We start from the raw sequence: 17272 nt of genomic DNA, 5'->3' as shown, positions 1-17272 counted from the left end.
GCAGCCGCCGCAGCAGCAAAAGCCGCAGCAGCAGCAGCCTCTTCCCCCTCGGAAAGAGCACCGCTACGAAGAAGAGGTCCGCATCGAAGAACACTACCACCGTCCCGGTGTCCACTACGAGTCCCACAACTACCGTGAGGAGTACCGGTATGTTTTGGTCTTTCTCTATCTGTTCTCTGTCTATCTGTCCATCCCTCTCTCTCTTTCTCTCTCTGCCCAACCCTCTCTCTACCTGCGGCCGGATGTGCCCATCACAGCTTATGTATGGCATGGCATCGATCGATTCATCCAACCCCCTCACTCCCGCTTCCCTCTTCCCATGCAACCTCAAAACAACACATACCCACTCGCGTCACTCCGGTCACCGCCCCTTCTCCTCCATCTCCCCCCATCCTCCGCCTCCCCTTGGCAACCGTCTCTCACCTACCTACCCATCCTCCTTTCCACACACCCCTACCTCTCCTCCCACTGGGCACCCCGGCTCGGGACCGCTTCAGCTCGGGCCCCGGTATTTCGCCAAATTTCCCTCCTTGCCCATTACGAGCCGCCAGTCATGGACCCTGGACGCCTCCTCCCGGGCCCCCTAGTCCCATGTTGGCCAAGTAACCACTTGTCACGTCAAATATGTCAACCGGAGCGAAAAAGCTTCCCCATCAAGCTCCCCCATCAAAACATCAACTGACTTCTCTCTTCTTTTCCTTCTATCCAGCCCTGCCCCTCCCGCTCCTGCTCCTGCTCCCTCTCAATACACCACTCAGCAAGAGTTCCACGACACTCGCATCCACCACCACGACACTCGCGTTGAGATCGACACCCGTCACCACGAGCACCTGGTAAACCCGATTGATAAAATCGAACGCCAGTACCGTCAACGCTTCCAGCCTACCTACCACAAGGAGGAAGTCACCGTCGAGACCTACCCGGCTCCTCACCACCACCACCACCACCACTCTCACTCCGACCACCACTCGGATCACCACTCCCACCACCAGCACTCCCACGTCGACGAGTACACCGTCGAATCTGAGCGCCCCCGTCCTCAGCAGTACAAGGAAACCATCAAGGTTACCGAAGAGACCATCGAGCCTACTCACGTCTCCAAGCCCCAACACAAGTCTTCCAAGATGGGTTACTACGACGAGGATGGTAAGTCGAGAAATCCCCCTCCCCAGTGCTCTGCTTGACCCCCTTTTGTGCGTGCGTGCGTGTGCTTGCTGGCTTGTATGTCCGTCCAATGCTTGTTGGGCTTTGTGTGTGTGTTTTGGTTGCGCCGTTCGTCCCCCCAATCTATGGACCGACACTGAAGGGTGCTCGCACCACCAGGCCACTACCATTCTTTCCGTCAAGGCCTTCACAAGCTGGCGGACAAGATTGCTCACCCCCATCATCACCACCATCATCATCATGGTCATGCTGACCGTTACGAAGTCTCCGAGGTTCGCGCCGCTTCCGCCCCCCGCCGCCAGTCTTCCGGCTCTGGCTCCGGTGCCCCTCGCATTCCCAACACCGTCACCATCCCCTGCCACCACATCCGCCTCGGCGACTTCTTGATGCTCCAGGGCCGTCCCTGCCAGGTCATCAAGATCTCCACCTCCGCCGCCACCGGCCAGTACCGCTACCTCGGTGTCGACCTCTTCACCAAGCAGCTCCACGAGGAGTCCTCCTTCATCGCCAACCCCGCCCCCAGCGTCGTTGTCCAGACCATGCTCGGCCCCGTCTTCAAGCAGTACCGCGTCCTCGACCTCTCCGATGGTCACGTCACTGCCATGACCGAGACCGGCGACGTCAAGCAGGGCCTGCCCGTCATTGACCAGTCCGACCTCTGGTCCCGCCTCAACAACGCCTTCGAGTCCGGCCGTGGCTCCGTCCGCGTCCTTGTCCTCAACGATGCTGGCCGTGAGCTCGCCGTCGACGTCAAGGTCATCCACGGCTCCCGTCTGTAAGCGTATCACGCTATGTCAATGGTTTATCTAGCAAACATGTCATGTACGAATTACAGATGATCAGATGTAATGGAAGAAATTGAAGTCGATTTTTGGATAAAAACAGAACGGATAAAGGATCCAGGAGTCTTTTACGTAGATATGTAGCTCTGTATATGATCTGTAATCCATATGTTGGGTACTACACTATACTGTCTTCAATATGCTCCCTGTGATCTTTGTCATGCTATGTGCTCTTGTTTTCGTTTCTCAAGAAGTGCCTTACTAAGTCTTACATATACTTGGTATAACCCAAGCTCAGCATGGCAGCTCCTAGCAGTACGTCACACCTCTGTCATACTTCTGACCAAGCCTTTGGGACGAGGAGTTGTGGTTGGAAGTGCGTGCTTGTCGTACAGCAAGGCATCTTCAGAGACATGCGCGAGTTGCTGCTCTCCCTCCTTACTGTCTCCCATCCAGTCATCAAGGGTACATGGACCAATTGACTATGTTCATCCACTAAATCTTACGCCTTCAGAGCGTTGTGTGATTCCTGTAGTGATGTTTACTCATGGGCAGCACATTACAGGCATCATTCGACTTCTCGATACACCACCTCATCATGAGAAGAATAGAAGTCATTGTGACCGTCATTCACCGTCAAAGTCGTGGCGTCGTCACCTGTCAATCATCTTGGGAAATGCCTCAGTTGAACTTGCGAGTGTGGGAACTTTGCCTCTTTTTCAAGCCTATATCTATCCTGTGGCGGTAGGGGCTCGAGTTGTGGTGAATGGATGAATGTTTTCGTATTTATCGTCGGAAGGCGAGTGTCGAAAGACTGGTGAATTTACCGTGTGGTTGCACAGAGGTCTTGGATACCGCTACATGTGGTCCCCCCCCCCCCTCTTCAACCGGATCATCAATACTTTTGGATTTCATCAATCATTCCCTCTGGTAGGGCGGTCTTATAGATCGTTGTATAGACAAAGAAGGAGATGAATATGAATCGTGGAGTGTTCGGTGGTGATGCTATCAAGCTCAATGATCGTGAACTCATGATCAACAGAGTCATAACTACGGGGACACAACGAATGCTCAAAGAGTGGCAGAATATCCTGGATTATAAAAGATGCCATTCTTCTTTCCAAAATAGCCTCATTATTCTTCAAAAACATCTCTGTACCCGGCAACGAAACTACCAAATCCCAAACGATAGTCATGGCTCCTAGTGATTTCAGCCGACCAGCCCTCCAAAATGATTCAGGAATGCGACAAAGTGTTCAAATTCATCGTGAAGTATCCTGGCGAAGTCCCTTATCACCTAGCGGGGATCATAGTCGACCATCTGTGGGTTCATTTAGGACCTGGCTCGATAGGCACCTTAAGACGAAATGTGATCGACCTGAGCCCTTGTCCGGGTTGAGAGCTATCGATGAGAGAATCTCAATGGGAGGCGAACGCGAGAGAACCAACTTCGTCCACGATCTGAAAGTTCTCTACCACTATCTCGAGAAAAGTACATCACCACACCAATCCTAATAGTAATGGTTTGGAATACTGACCGACCTAATCAAGTGGCATCAATACTCCTCCGTGGAGCTGAGAATCGGCTGAGGGGCGACGAAGCCACTCGAAAAGATCCCTTGCCGCTAGGCTCACCGATCGAGATAGACTACGACATAAGGCTGGGTCCACGATCTGACCTCGGCTGGTACATGTTCTTCGGTATTCCGATGCGCCTCTTGCTCCTCGAGTCCGCGTCTTTCGTGTTCTCCGAGAAGCATGATGAGGCAGCCGATGCTTACCTAGCGGAGACTGTGAGCAAAGGTGCCATAGAGGGTGGATTGATAAACCAGCATATTCACTGACCCATTCCTGCGAAAAGTTCGGTTCCCGGAAGTCCAAGCATCCATCTCCTTTTTCTCCTTTGGTTCGGCAGAGAGAAGTGGATGGAACGACAGTCGCTGCTTTCTAAAGGAGGAGACAGCGATACCAACGGGCTTTTTTGAATCAGCTGCCAGGAGACCATCGTCGGCCTTGGGAAAGTACGGTACTATCGCGACTTGGGAAACACAGGGAACACTGGTAATTGCGAGTAATGCGACTATTGCTTTTGGCTGGTTTACCTAGACCAGGCAGCTCCGGAATAGAATTCTTCACTTATCTCAGAATCAATCGTGGTATGTGAATGTGTATGATGCGGGCTTCCTGATTACCTGTCTTCTTACGTATTCAACATCAGAGTTGGTTTTCAATGCCTACGCGTTGGCCTCGCGTTTTTACTTGACGGCCAGTGTAGTTCCCATCAACGGACAGGGAGGAATCGTTGAATTCGGCTACGCATATGTCATCGGCGACTGGGAGTGGATAGAGCGTGGCGGAAACACTACTATATTTGTCATGGAGAAAGAAGAGACTAAGGGAGTCGGCGCACACGAGCTTTAAAGAAGAGCAAGAGAGGCATTGAACAAGGGAAGATTTGCCTCACGTCTATTTGGCTTTCGGATATCCTCTAGTCCAATTTGGAGCACTTCGATAGCGATGGCTCTTTGCATGAAACTCGACTTCAGTACACTGCCAATACGTGAAATCGGGGGAAAGTTCGCATCTCCCTTCAGATACGGTTGGCGTACAATCATCATCCATCTCAGGTTGTTCATATTGGATGATCATATTTAGATCAACAAACCTTTCAGGCTTGTGACGCCCAGGTCTTCTTATTCTTCTCCGCGAAGTCACTAAATCGTGATGGGCGTTTCCCTGTCAACTCGACAACAACGCTGTTCATCCGGTCCTCACTCCCGTTTTTAATAGCCAAGTCCGCGTTGCCTAGCATCTCTGCAATATGCGTAGGTAGGCCTTGTCGAACATAGTAATCCACAAGGTCGTCAACTAAGAGGTTCTTGTGCGTGATCTCGCGGCCGAGAGTTTTGGAAAGGACCTCGGCGATCTGTATAACATCGTTACTACTACTGCGAGAAGGTCTAATTAGACAACTGCACTTACATCGCCGTAGCTGAGTAGCTCGGGCCCAAGAATCAAATACTCGTCGTTTGGAGCACTCTTTTGGGTAAGTAGCTGGAAAGCACACGCAGCAATATCCTCTGTCGCAACCCAGGGAATCCTTCCGTCCCCGGTCGCAGAGTAGATAACACCTTCTTTCACAATAGAGTCGCGGTAGTTTTCTAATTCCGCAAAGTTCTCTGTTCAGTGATCAGCAATAGCACTTCCCCAGATCCTACCTAGGATTAGGCGCGCACTTACGTTGGAACCATGTCGGTCTGATCGCTGCCCATTCCGCTTCGCCCTTCTCACCAAGTTGCTTTAGATAGGCATGAGGTCGACCCATCCCCTGACTATTGATATCCGGCTCGACTGGACTCCCGCTCAGCAGAACGAATCGCTTCACATTTCCCTTGAGTCGCGCCTGATCAATGAACAACTCCACCGGCGGCAAAGGACCCCCTGGTGGCGCCACCAGGAATACGCTCGTCGCGCCAACTTCCAGAACCGTGTTCCATGTCTTCTTATCGTCCCAGTCGAAGGCAATCGGTTTGATGTTCTCGGCGCCCGCCTCTGTCGTTGCCGACCCTTTGCGGGAGGCTTGATAGACCTGGACTGACGTCGCCGCAAAGAGCTTGGTGAGCTGTCGGCCAACTTTACCAGTTCCACCAATGATCAACACTATTTTCGGGCGATCTCTCTCCATTGCTGCGCTTGCCAGATTGCCGTTTGATATTACTTGAACTGATTCCAATCGTTTAGTATAACGAAAGAAAGGGAAGAAAAACTACATCGCTGTAAGGTGGAATGCTTCGATTACCTTACGGAGCTAAGAGTTAAAAGCCGCTGCGGACTTAAGATCCGACTAGATGTTACGACCCGTACAAAGATGACAGTCAACCGACCCACTCGGACGCAAGTCGTTCGTATTGATTAATTGATTTTGTCTCATTTGCTTTTGGCCGCTTCATTCAACAGCTATACCCAGATAACAAGGTTTAGCTTGTGGGACACATCTGTGGGCAGCGCTTGTCAAGCGGCACCATAATTTCTCGCCACACTACACATCCCTCAGCAGGGCTTTGAGTGCCTGTCATCGTTATCACTGCCATCATACTCAGAATGAACTCAGTCATGGCCAGGAAAGGCCCGAGAGAAACCCCCAGCTGAGCTCTCCAGAGAGAACCTTCGAAGACTCATGTTGGCCATCAAACCTCTACGCCAGAGCTCTCCGAAGATATCAGTATACTGTGATTTTGAGATCCAGACCTTGGCACGTCTGTACTCATTAGACTTTCATCCCATGATCTCCATCGACATTGCTCCAGCAATTGTTCAAGAGCGCAGTTGCGCTTCGCTTTCTCTATGTGAGCCCTCGTCTGCTCCGCGTGATGGTGTTGTATACCCACATCCGGATCGATTGTACTTTGGATGCAGGTAACTGTATGCTGCCGCAACGTCGTGAGTGCTTGACTATTGCAATCTGGCAGCGCCATGTACTCGACATGTATGAGCCCATGAGAACCCTACAAGAATGGATGTGGAGGAATCTTCTGGCGGCATCAAATAGAAGAAAGTACCAAGCCTACGATTCGCCGCCTTCATAGCTGCCAGGTTCATGTGCTCCTTGACGAAAGCCACTGAACAGGCGACCTTGTTCGCTTCGAATGGATCATGAGACTGGTCCCAAATTCATACATGCCGTCCTCATCAACAGCAACACCAGCCCAATGGGAGCTATGCCTCTGTGGCCTCTTTCAGCTACTGCAGGTGAGGCTTCCGTCAAGGTAACCTCTCTCAATGGTGGTCTTACCGCCGCGCAGAGTCCACGATCTTTCGTTGATCCCTCTGTTCAAGCTCAGGTTGAACATGTTTACGCGTGCTCAAAGACTATCTATTCTGAATCGCGTAACGCATCTTTGTATCGCTATCATTGGTGATGCTTCATGGAATTGCGGTAAAGCAGTTATAGTATGGGTTGGTCATGCGCATCTCGACAAAATATGCTGCCATCAGAAGTCTCTCGAAAACCTGTTGCATTTCTGTCCTCTGACGTGTTGTGGCCCGGTCCATGGTCGTACGAAATTTTTGAATGGACTGGGTAAACCGCCACATAGGATGCAGACCTATACACCAATCCGAAAGTAAACGTGTATGTACTACATCAGCCTTCACAAGAGTTAACTCACTGGTGACTGATTAGACAAAGGCAGGAAAAAAATATGAATCATCAACTGTTCAGCGGTTGCTGTCGAGTTAAACTTCGTGGGCTCGTGATAGGATGAGCTGTTTACGAGCATTCACTGAACATTCCATCTTTATGCTAAGCACCTACGAGATGAAGGAATTTGAGGGCTTTGTAATCTTATGGGTTATATAAGAGGTCATCTTCATCTCTCGTTTCCAAAAAGCTTGGTCACTTCTCACACGCATCTCTGTAACCAAGGTCGAAACCACGAAACTACCTCACACGACAGTCATGGCCTCGTCAATGATGGACCCGTCGAGAATGAACTCATCAATTATGAATCCAATACTCATAGACCCAAGAATCATGAACCAGGTGCTCACGGCCACTTCAAATAGCAAGCACATATACAGCTTTGGACACCCGGACGCATCTAAGCTGGTCGAGAAATGCGCGGAAGCGTTCGCAAACATCTTGAGGGAGAACGATCATCCTGATCTCACCCCTACCGTTAAGAGGCTTCAGAAGGAGTTTTTGGCGTGGGGTCATGAAATTCGTGTTTTCGACGAAGAGGGTCACGTGTCGGAGGGGAAAGAAATATTCGACAACGTTTTGAGGTTTAACTCTATCCTTTCGAAAAACTTGCAGATGGACTTGGATTCTCTCTACGCTCATCTCGTTGAAGGTTAGTCATCGCAACGGCTCGAAGTCGACGGCTTCGAATGCTGACTTCAGTAATGCAGTACAACGCATGACCGAACGAAATCCCGAATTTCAGTTTAGAAACGAGACATGGGGCAAAGCTACTTCGAAGGATCCCATTCTGCTACTCGGTCAGGATCGCACCAGAGACACTACCCCAGGCATTGGTCCACGGTCGCGACTCGGCATGACGTTGTTCACAGTGATTCCACTGCGTTTCCTACAAATCCAGCTCAGGTATGCCGACTTCACGTCAGAATGGGAAAAGGGTGTCGTTCGCCGTCTTAGCGAGGCGCACCTGCGGAGCGTTTTGTTCGAGCAGCATGTCTGAGCCAACACTTCAAGAGACGCGTTCCGGCCGCCGGCAGAAAGACGTATAGACGGAACTGCCTTGATTCTAATCAATTATAATCGTCATCATCATCTTTCATCGCGGGGACTTGGTCTCATATTGATGGTGAGCGACCACAATGCGGGTGGGCTTACCAAACGAGCAACGAGCATAAGAAATTGACCTCGAACTTGGGAAGCGACTGCTTTTTGCTTGAGATGTAAGTACAGCATTGGGCTTTTATTGAGTCTAGTCAACGGACGCCGGGCAGTTACGAGGAGTGCGGCTCTTTTCGACTGATTCAGCAAGTTCGGGTGGCTTTGGATGACGTCGGGGTATTTTCTTTTCCCTTTTAGCGTATAGCCCTATGTGTTATGAAAGGCAGGAAGAAAATGTAGGAAAAACAGTAGAAAACCAAAAATACAAAAAAAAAGACTATCATTATTAAAAACTTTCGTAACTTGACTGCGGAGTTTAGCTATATTGACTGCGCACAACTGGCAGCCAAGCCTAGTGACATCATCCCCTCTTCACCTAAATTAGGTACGTAGGTTGTCAGAAAAGCTCACCCTCTGCGAATATCTCCGTACCTAATAGTCCTTCAGTAAGAATGAATTCTGAAATATACGTATCTCTTCACGTTAATCCTGCAATAAGATCCTTTAGTCGCGAAGAGCTTTGGCTAGAAAGGGCATCCTTGTAAGCCGTCCACACGTATCACCAAACATACATCCTGAACTGCAATTATGTAGCACAAGATCCGGGCGTGCAGATGGCCGGTAATACCGTTGAGGTTGGAGCGGCCCAAGGTTGTTGCGTCCCCGTACCATTCGAACTTTCGGGCCCGCGTCAAGCCGAGGCGCCAAGGGACAAGGAGTATAGTCGTGGCTGAAATAGGCTGAGAAAGTCCACCAGTTCCTTAGTACGAATATTTGATTGTGGCCCTAGGATCTCCGTAATTGTGAGATCTTTATGCCCATTGAGGACCGTTACATATGACTGCAGACACCTGTCATTCCGACCGTCATCGTCGCACCGGGATTCTGGGCCGAAGCATAAAGGAATAAAAGAACCGCCGCAGACGATCTCAAACAAGCATCTCGCTTATGTTGGTAAAGCGGTGACTACTTCCCTTGCTCAGAACAACGCTTGGTGAACAAAGAGAAAGATGAAATTGGACCGTTAAATGGTCAGTTGGTGGTGTCAAACTTATCCATCATAGGCTCGTCAGGGTGAGCCGGCCAAGGCCGTTTATTTAACATGCCTCTTTGTCCTAAATGTTTGCCAGTTAAGGAACGACAGGAACATCTCCTGTTCTAGAATTTAAAATGGCTGCTCTGTCCTTCCCAGCCACCCAGGCTAATCATTGATCACTAACGTTTCTACAATGTTTCCACTAGCTTACGAGGACAAGGGACCTGCTGCTGGACCCAAGGAAGAAACTTCTTTCCGCGATCGTACAACTCGAATGAAGCAAAAGTGCGACTATTATATCAGCACTAGCTTCGAGCAGATGACTAAGTGTTGTCCCAAGCCTTCCAATGAAGATTTGTGGACAGTTATGGAGGAGCGAAGGAACAGGCTCAACAACCTGTGCAGCTCACTCGGCATAGGGCAGGAGGTGACGTCGGGAACTAGACTCAGCGAGCCTCAAGAACGACGCGTGGAAAAAATGCTAGAGGATGTCAAAGAAGATCTCCATAAAGGTAACGGATCGCAATATCCCAAACCAGTAGTGCGAATATGATTACTGACCGAGGTAATGTAGTGAGAGACATCTTCTTGAGAAATCGCAATAACAGGCGAATGATCACCGCCGCTACTCAAGAAGAGGGTCATGATTCAGAGTTATATCAATCGCTCCAAAACATCGGAAGGAATCTTGGAATAGATCTCGAGAAAGACTCCGACCGGTCTTTGTCTCTCAAGGAGAGAGGCGTCACCTTTAGTAAGGAAGGCACACGAGTCTTAGTGAAGGAGTTCAAGGCCTAAATCACCGCTACGAATGCAAATGTCGAACGCCGGCCTGAAGAAAGACTGCTACATCCGAAAACTCAGCACACGGAAGGTGGGTGATTAGAGGAGATATGGTGGCACTTTCCGACTTGTTCATTCGGATCAGTAGGGTTTTGGACAGATCTTATCATTCATACAACTCACCTCATCGTTGAGTCGATAGTATTTCGAACACGAAATCTTTTTCAGAAGAAAAAGCCATGGTAGTAGCAGAATACAAGTAGAAAATAAGACAAAACAATCATTGTCAATTCTCTCCCAAGCAGGAGAAGAATGTGCATTGGAAATGGATGCTCGAGAACGCATGCACTTGCTAGACGGGCCGCAACAACTTGCAGGCTACTTTCTCAGCAAGCGATCATGATTTTTTACCTGTAAATTCTTCCCAAACGACAGAAAGGAGGTAAATGCAAATAGTAGCTCCGACACTTAGCGCCCGAGGAGAGGTTTCGTCGCGAGGATATCGTTCGAGCCTCAAATCGGATATTGCGACCGTGCTTCAAGAACTTGGGTGTCCTCCCCTAGTAATGAGGTATGTGATATCATGACCTTCCATCAGATCGCCGAGCTCATATCCCGAGCCAAAGCCTGCCATCCCGCTGGACGATACTCTTGGTGTAACTTGGGTTAAGGGCACTGAGGCGAATGAACGTGTTCGCACGGCATAATATGGCGCCCCGTGGCTTCATATATGATTAGAAATAGCATTCACTTTACGTTTACATGATTATTTGGTCTTAGCGAAAGTCATGTTGAGTTCAACACATCTGAAGCTTTCGGGAAAGCAAGTAACAAAAGCCCGGTTGGTCGGAGACAGTGTACCCGCTTTTCCCGAATGCGGGTCCGGACCTCCCGTGAATGGTGGGATCCGGGCCGCGGTACACTGATTTGGCTTATCCCGTCCCTCATGCTCTTGCTTTTGTCTTTTATCTGCCTCCTAACGCTACAGCAAGAGACGCCTGACCCGGAATCTTCTTTTAGTTGTACGTGCCAATAATTTCAAAATTGACATGACGTCCAATACCTAATCGTTGCCGGTTCTGAAGAGCGGAAGGGCCGAGGCATAAGGTTGTAGCTGGTAGCTAACGGCTGAAGACAGGTGAGTGATTGAAGCACCTAAATCGGCGGTTCCTCCTTTGAAAATATCAGAGCACCATGGCTTGCAAGTATAATGACAAGCGGTGAGTACTTGAAGTTCTACGGAGGGCATTACGAGGAGCACCACCATGAGCGCGGCAAAGACCGTGCAAGTTCATCTCACTGAGTAAGTAGGTACCGATGCATATCATGACGAAAAGGAAATGCGATACAGCTATTTGCCGCCTTGAGTAAACCCGGAGGAATCTCTTGCCACACGTAGGGTCACGGCAGTCGTTTTCGGGCTCGGCCTAGTCCTCCCGGCTCACATCGGGCCTAAGCCTAGGAGTGAGGGTTCGCCGGGACGGCCTCTGAAGCAAGCCCCACCTACCACTAAAAGGGCTTCTTGAGAGCGATGAAAAGGATGTGCCTATATCAAGACAAAGTTGCCAAAGATGCGTGTCGCCAGAAGAGATGTTTGAGAAGGGCCAGAACACGCTTTCGCTTTGAACTTAGGGGCATTCAAACTTCAAACACCCCAGACCTCACCTGCTTTCCACTGAACAGGTGCCTAAGAACTTATCTTCCATAAGATGCACCCTGGGTAGCTATTGAGTCAGCCTCCATAGCCTCTTTCTGTTGTAAGACTGCAAACGAAAAGCAGAGACAGTGATTTGAATGTGTCTTCGGGCCGATGGTTTACATATCCCAGGAGGAAACTCTTATGATGTTCTGGGTTTCTTAATCGCGTGCTTGTGACAGTGCCACATGACGTTCAGATTCAAATCATCAGGTACACCACCAGCCGTCCCCTCAATCGTGTACCCGCATCTGTTCGACTGCATCCCACTGAGTCACCAACTCTGAAGCAATGACTTTGAGGGAACTACGCCTCGATTTTCGTCATACTCTTGACCTCTTGAACAGTGAACGTTGGCCCTTGGTTGAAGGACACAGGATTAGGAAACCGCCACAGGCGGCTCTGGTCAGTGCAAGGATGTTTTGGGATTCGACCAATTTCCAAAAGACTGAACGTACACCTACCTTGGTAGACAAAGGATAAGAAGAAAAGTTCGGTTCGTTGAGGGTTCAGTCTGTTCTATCGGTGCTGCCACCTTGCTGCCAGGTTCATACAGTCTCTTTGTGTGAAGCATCTCCAGGCCGATGCAATGAGGAGGTCTTCTGGCCTACTTATAGGCCACTCTTGCTTTCTTCGCATCTGGCCTGACCCATTTACACGTATTTTCTAAGTTCAACTATCGTCATCACTTCGTTCCATATCCGCGGCGAGTATGGATCAGGAGAGACCGATTGACTCGGTAACAAAACTGGTGGAAGAATGCGAGCAATTTCATACCATATACAAGCTCAGGTTGGGCTTGGTAGCATTTCTCGAAGTTAGAAGTACGGCTGGGACTCCGATTGAATCCTGGCCGGCGATCCAAGAGAGAATCAAGAGATGGCGAGATAGGGAGCTATCACATATAGGTTCATTCGGACCCAAGGTAGATGATGCACTTAAAGCGTTGGAGCTTTTTGCATCAATCCTCCGAAAAGGTGAGTCTTTAGCACTTCCAAAGTCACCAGCTTACAGAAGTGCTGATCTGAGTAAAATAGTGTTTAATGAGCTCCTAAAACTTGGGCTCCGCGACCCCGCACCGCAGGAGACGATTGAAGAGTCGAAAAAGCTTGTGGGTGCTGGGGACCATCTTCTGAAATTATTTCCCTCTTTCAATTCAGAAGAGAATGACCTCCTGACCAATTCTGAACGTCAACTTGTCCTATACTCTCGCAACGACCAACTCTCCGAAGACTGATTCGCCATCTCGATCTACTTGGGAAATGATCACTGCATCCAGTATCCCAACACAACTAGGCTTAAAGAAGGTGATTCGAAACTCAGAGTTGCGGTACTTGTTCAGCTCGTCACATAGCTCGTCACACTGTGGTCGCGGCCTGGATGGAGTATATCAAAGTCAGCGAAGGGACTCTCCGGGTGGCCAACTTCGATGGCGGTCAGCCACCTAACATCAAGGCATGTCTACTTCAACACCTTATATCGACCGTACGCTCTCATTATTACCCCGCAAATAATTAATGCTTGGTATCCAAGATTGAATGCGTATACTTTACGTATAATTACGGCCGGTCAAGTAGAAAATAAAAGGTAACCACAGTTATAACCCCTTAGTGCCTTATCATTTTAAAGTGCGTGAGGCGATTCGTGACTGTGAGGTAGTTTGATCTGTGGGTAAGTAGTTGAGACAACGACTAATGAGACAGGACGAAGAATTCCCGTGATTATCTCAGCAAACGTAAAGAAAACACACTGGCGGAGTCGAGATTTCTCGCATCGACAAACGAGCTCTCTCCGAGACTGTAGCTGGGGCCGGGTATGGAGGCGCAAGTTGCCCGCGTATCCATGGATCCTGGCGCAGTGGACACACTCGAGCTTTATCCGAGGAGAGGAAGCGAATCAACATCAAGATTACCTCGTATGTCAACATTGTAATGGAATCCGCAGTCGTTGTCGATACCGAAGAGCAGAAGGAGGTCGAGATGCTCAAAGCAAGCTAGCAGATCGCTTATAAGTAAAGGCATAGTCTATCGAGACAGTGAGAGTATGCACTAATACTGTGTATTAATACCGTGTAAACGATACTGAGAATCGCCCGAGCAGCCAGCAAAGGCAGAACAAAAAAAAAAAAAAAAAAAATAAGTAAAGGCAGAGCCCTTGGTGGCGAATCTACAGTTCGTAACCGTTGAGAAACATGAAATATAAGGATAAGAAGACCTGGGCAGGATTCTAAGGAGCACTGCCATGAGCTCGGCAAAAGACCATACAATTCCTTGGAGGAGTATTCCGAGACATAAATGGACGAGAGAGAGGTCTCAGACGACTAACTACGCTCTGAGTCAAATGACGAAGAGATCATTTGCGGAATAATGGTCGCGGCAGTTGTTTATGAATCCAACTTAGTTCTTGAGGTTTATGCCTGAGCCGGACCCGGAGACATAGGTTTCCCGAGATAAGCGGCGCGCCTTGCCCGATCCACAGTCAAAGGGGCTTGACGATAGGGACAGCGAGAGAGATTCTGATTCCGCATAACGATTCTTATAATCAACTTTGGCCGGAGTATATACTTGAGAAGCACCAGAGCGCGCTTTAGCTTGATGCATTCGAGTTGGTCGGGGATAAACCACCCTAGGTCTCCCCTCTTACCCTCAAAGTAATGGATCTAAGTACCTTAACTCAAAGTAACCTACTATTAGCTGAGATGAATGGAATTCTCGTAGCAATGGCCAGTTTCGACAGCCTCTACCTTATCTCATGCTGGAATTCCCAACAGGAAGCAGGCCCAGTGACTGGCTATGATTTTCGGAGACGATGGTCTCCTTACTCCAAGGAAACTTCCATGGTCTTTCGTGCTTCGCGGCCCACTTCTGCATCTTCTGTATCTTCAGTCGCCACATATCATTCACGCTCGGAGAATCAGGAACCACCACCAACCACCTTCCCGCCCCCTCGGCCGTCTGCCAGCATCTGTTCAGATTCATTTAATTGATTTACCAGACCTAGAGCCACTTTTCCTAAGGAAGGACTGTTTCAATAGTCGTCGTTCTTGCTACCGGACAGTGAGATTGACCTCTGATGAAGTACAAGGGATCAGTAAATCGCCCCTGAGGTCACTGGCAAACACAAACACGCACTATCCTTGAAGTTGGCGAACCATCAGATGACTGAAAATAACACTAAATGGACATAAAGGGGGACGAAAGTGGTTCGACGAACAATCAGCAGGTGCTATCAGGCTCGTCTATCTCGGATTATGACAAGAGTAGCTGGTAGACAGCTTAAGGACGGCGCCAACCTGGTGAACAGATTTCTTTGTGCCAAGTATGTCTAGACCAAAGCAATGAGGGTGAGCTCTGGTGTAGAGACCTATTTATAAGTTAAATTCCCTCATCAATCAGCTTGACTGACTTCCATAAAAAAACTATCGAAATCATTTGCTTCCACAATCATGGCGTCTAATCAACAGAAACAACCTCTTACCGACGCCCAAACTCTGATGCGTGAATGCGATGCAATCATTACTGCAACCCTGAGATTCCTCGAAGCAGAGGAACAGAAAGTTTAAAAGAATATCAATGTTGAGAGCTTGAAGAACAAACTTCTGACTCAGAAAATCTTCTTCGAATTTTGCAAAACTGCATACGAAGAACGGCGAGCAGGCTCACGCAACTCTAACGAAGATGTACTGGAAAACTTGGAACCCGTCAAGGCAAGTCTCGAGAAAGGTGAGTCATCGCAATTTGGAACGTCTCTAGCATGATATCAGCAGATGCTGATGCGAGTCATACAGTGCAAGACGAGCTCAGAGCACTCTTGCAGACAGACGAAGACGGCGCGCTCGAGGAGGCAAAAGACAAAACAGAAGTAGCGTTCGCTGAGCTTGCTAGTAGCGTTGAGAGATTGAAAGCCATATTTCGCTCTCCCTAGTTATGAGGGATTATCGGCTCGCAACAAGAACTGTCATATTTGCAGTTAAACAGTCTTTTCGAAGACCAATATGCCATAGAGACCTAGGAAGCAAAAGATGCGTTCAAGATTGCAACATGACCAGATTTCGGGGAAATGGGTCGGGTTTCGAAGGTATGGCAGCGCTTGTTCGACTGATTTGATGGTGCTCATGACCTGAGCGGGGTATGCTGGATGCCTGGGGGGTTCGGGGGAGGCCAATGTCCGTGGCGATCAGAATCATTCCATTGAGTCATGTTTTTTGTTTTCTACACATATATTATCACTGGTCTACTGGTAGTGCTGCTTCTGAAATTGTTTCCTGCTTGTCGTTACCTTGGTCAAAAGACTCCAAGTTGACTAGCCAGTATTTAAGTGAGGTTCAAACGAAAACTAAACCATCAATATAAAGTGCAAAGAAAACTGAATTCTAGACTTTGATCTGTGTTAATGTAGGAAGGGATTCTTTGAATAGAATGACATGAGTTGTAGACGATCTTCTCAGCAAACGATCATTACGGTCACTCCGAACCACTCTCCAGTCCCTTTCTAGTTCATGCAATAGTAGTAAATGTATGGAAAATATCTCGGCTTTGAGATTATAAGGTATAGACTTCCTCATATCGAGACATGAGTCACCCCAATGACGATAGCTGTGGCCAAGTGCTGAGTCGCATTTTTATTAGAAAAAAGCATTCATGGCTCTCAGTGATGTCGCCACGTTCCATGTCTCTCGGACTAAAAGAACAGGAATCATTTCAATATCGCGGCCTTCTACAAACATCTCGTCAGAGAGACTTGACTGCTGGGACAGACGTAGTTGTTCACCACAGCGAGAATTCCTCTTAGTTAGGTTGGGCACCTCTTTATCCTTCTGCTCCTCCGCCGTGCTTTCTTGACCATCGCGTTAGGAGATCTAGTTCTTCCTACAAAAAAGACATATCATGCTCTACCTCCGTCAAAGTCCCAAGTCCTGTTCTATACTAACCTTACTCGTCTCCTTACAGCTACCATATACCTTCCTCCGCACTCTCTGGCCGACTGAAGCCTAATACTTTGATGCTTGGATGAAGTCCGGCTCAAAGGGCAGTACATAAGATGTATCGAAGGATCAACAGCTCATGTTCAACGCAAGCTTCCAGGATAGCTGCCTCAAACGGCACCGTATATCGGCCCCGCTTTTCCCGATCCTCTCCCGGACCTCCCGCATCAGTGGACCCTCCGTATCGCCGCGCACGAATCTGGACTCGATTGCGGTGCTGGGCTTATCTCGCACGCGTTTCCTGTTCGAGCCTGAACTGTTTCCCGACTTTGTAGAAGTGCAATTGCTGCCTCCCGCCTTTTACGTGTCTAAGGCTGTTGGTACGCCAAAGTTGAGGTAGCACCTCTCAATCATCGGGAAAAGGGAGTAGGTCAAGGAATCTACCTGGAAACACAAGCCCAACAGGATTCGGAAGCAACCGATGCTCATCAGGAAATCAGGTCCAATAGGCGAGGAATTCCTTCTAACA

General features: G+C 48.9%; 6 protein-coding genes across 6 annotated transcripts; 5 read left to right on the top strand and 1 right to left on the bottom strand.

Annotated features, from left to right (window-relative positions):
• Window positions 1-553: 553 nt before the first annotated feature.
• Window positions 554-1943, top strand: CPAR01_10658 (woronin body major protein; the record flags this gene model as incomplete). The annotated part of the gene is made up of 3 exons (XM_060494918.1): window positions 554-602; window positions 646-1146; window positions 1324-1943. The coding sequence occupies 3 exons, from the start codon at window positions 554-556 to the stop codon at window positions 1941-1943; spliced, it is 1170 nt and encodes a 389-aa protein (XP_060347100.1).
• A 1425-nt stretch (window positions 1944-3368) lies between these two features.
• On the top strand, window positions 3369-3790 carry CPAR01_10657 (uncharacterized protein; the record flags this gene model as incomplete). Its single annotated transcript, XM_060494917.1, has 2 exons — window positions 3369-3438; window positions 3498-3790. 2 exons carry the CDS (start codon window positions 3369-3371, stop codon window positions 3788-3790), a joined length of 363 nt encoding a protein of 120 aa, XP_060347099.1.
• Window positions 3791-4614: 824 nt separating this feature from the next.
• On the bottom strand, window positions 4615-5631 carry CPAR01_10656 (AFUA_2G17970 family ergot alkaloid biosynthesis protein; the record flags this gene model as incomplete). Its single annotated transcript, XM_060494916.1, has 3 exons — window positions 4615-4872; window positions 4929-5125; window positions 5187-5631. The coding sequence occupies 3 exons, from the start codon at window positions 5629-5631 to the stop codon at window positions 4615-4617; spliced, it is 900 nt and encodes a 299-aa protein (XP_060347098.1).
• Window positions 5632-7404: 1773 nt separating this feature from the next.
• CPAR01_10655 (uncharacterized protein) lies at window positions 7405-8146 on the top strand (the record flags this gene model as incomplete). The annotated part of the gene is made up of 2 exons (XM_060494915.1): window positions 7405-7798; window positions 7857-8146. The coding sequence occupies 2 exons, from the start codon at window positions 7405-7407 to the stop codon at window positions 8144-8146; spliced, it is 684 nt and encodes a 227-aa protein (XP_060347097.1).
• Window positions 8147-9533: 1387 nt separating this feature from the next.
• Window positions 9534-10138, top strand: CPAR01_10654 (uncharacterized protein; the record flags this gene model as incomplete). The annotated part of the gene is made up of 2 exons (XM_060494914.1): window positions 9534-9852; window positions 9915-10138. 2 exons carry the CDS (start codon window positions 9534-9536, stop codon window positions 10136-10138), a joined length of 543 nt encoding a protein of 180 aa, XP_060347096.1.
• A 5126-nt stretch (window positions 10139-15264) lies between these two features.
• Window positions 15265-15743, top strand: CPAR01_10653 (uncharacterized protein; the record flags this gene model as incomplete). Its single annotated transcript, XM_060494913.1, has 3 exons — window positions 15265-15375; window positions 15427-15541; window positions 15607-15743. The coding sequence occupies 3 exons, from the start codon at window positions 15265-15267 to the stop codon at window positions 15741-15743; spliced, it is 363 nt and encodes a 120-aa protein (XP_060347095.1).
• Window positions 15744-17272: the final 1529 nt, after the last annotated feature.

Source organism: Colletotrichum paranaense (genome assembly GCF_030867605.1).
Source record: "Colletotrichum paranaense strain IMI 384185 chromosome Unknown Scaffold_8.1, whole genome shotgun sequence".
In the NCBI taxonomy this organism is placed as follows: domain Eukaryota; kingdom Fungi; phylum Ascomycota; class Sordariomycetes; order Glomerellales; family Glomerellaceae; genus Colletotrichum; species Colletotrichum paranaense.
This window is presented reverse-complemented; position numbering and strand designations above follow the sequence as displayed.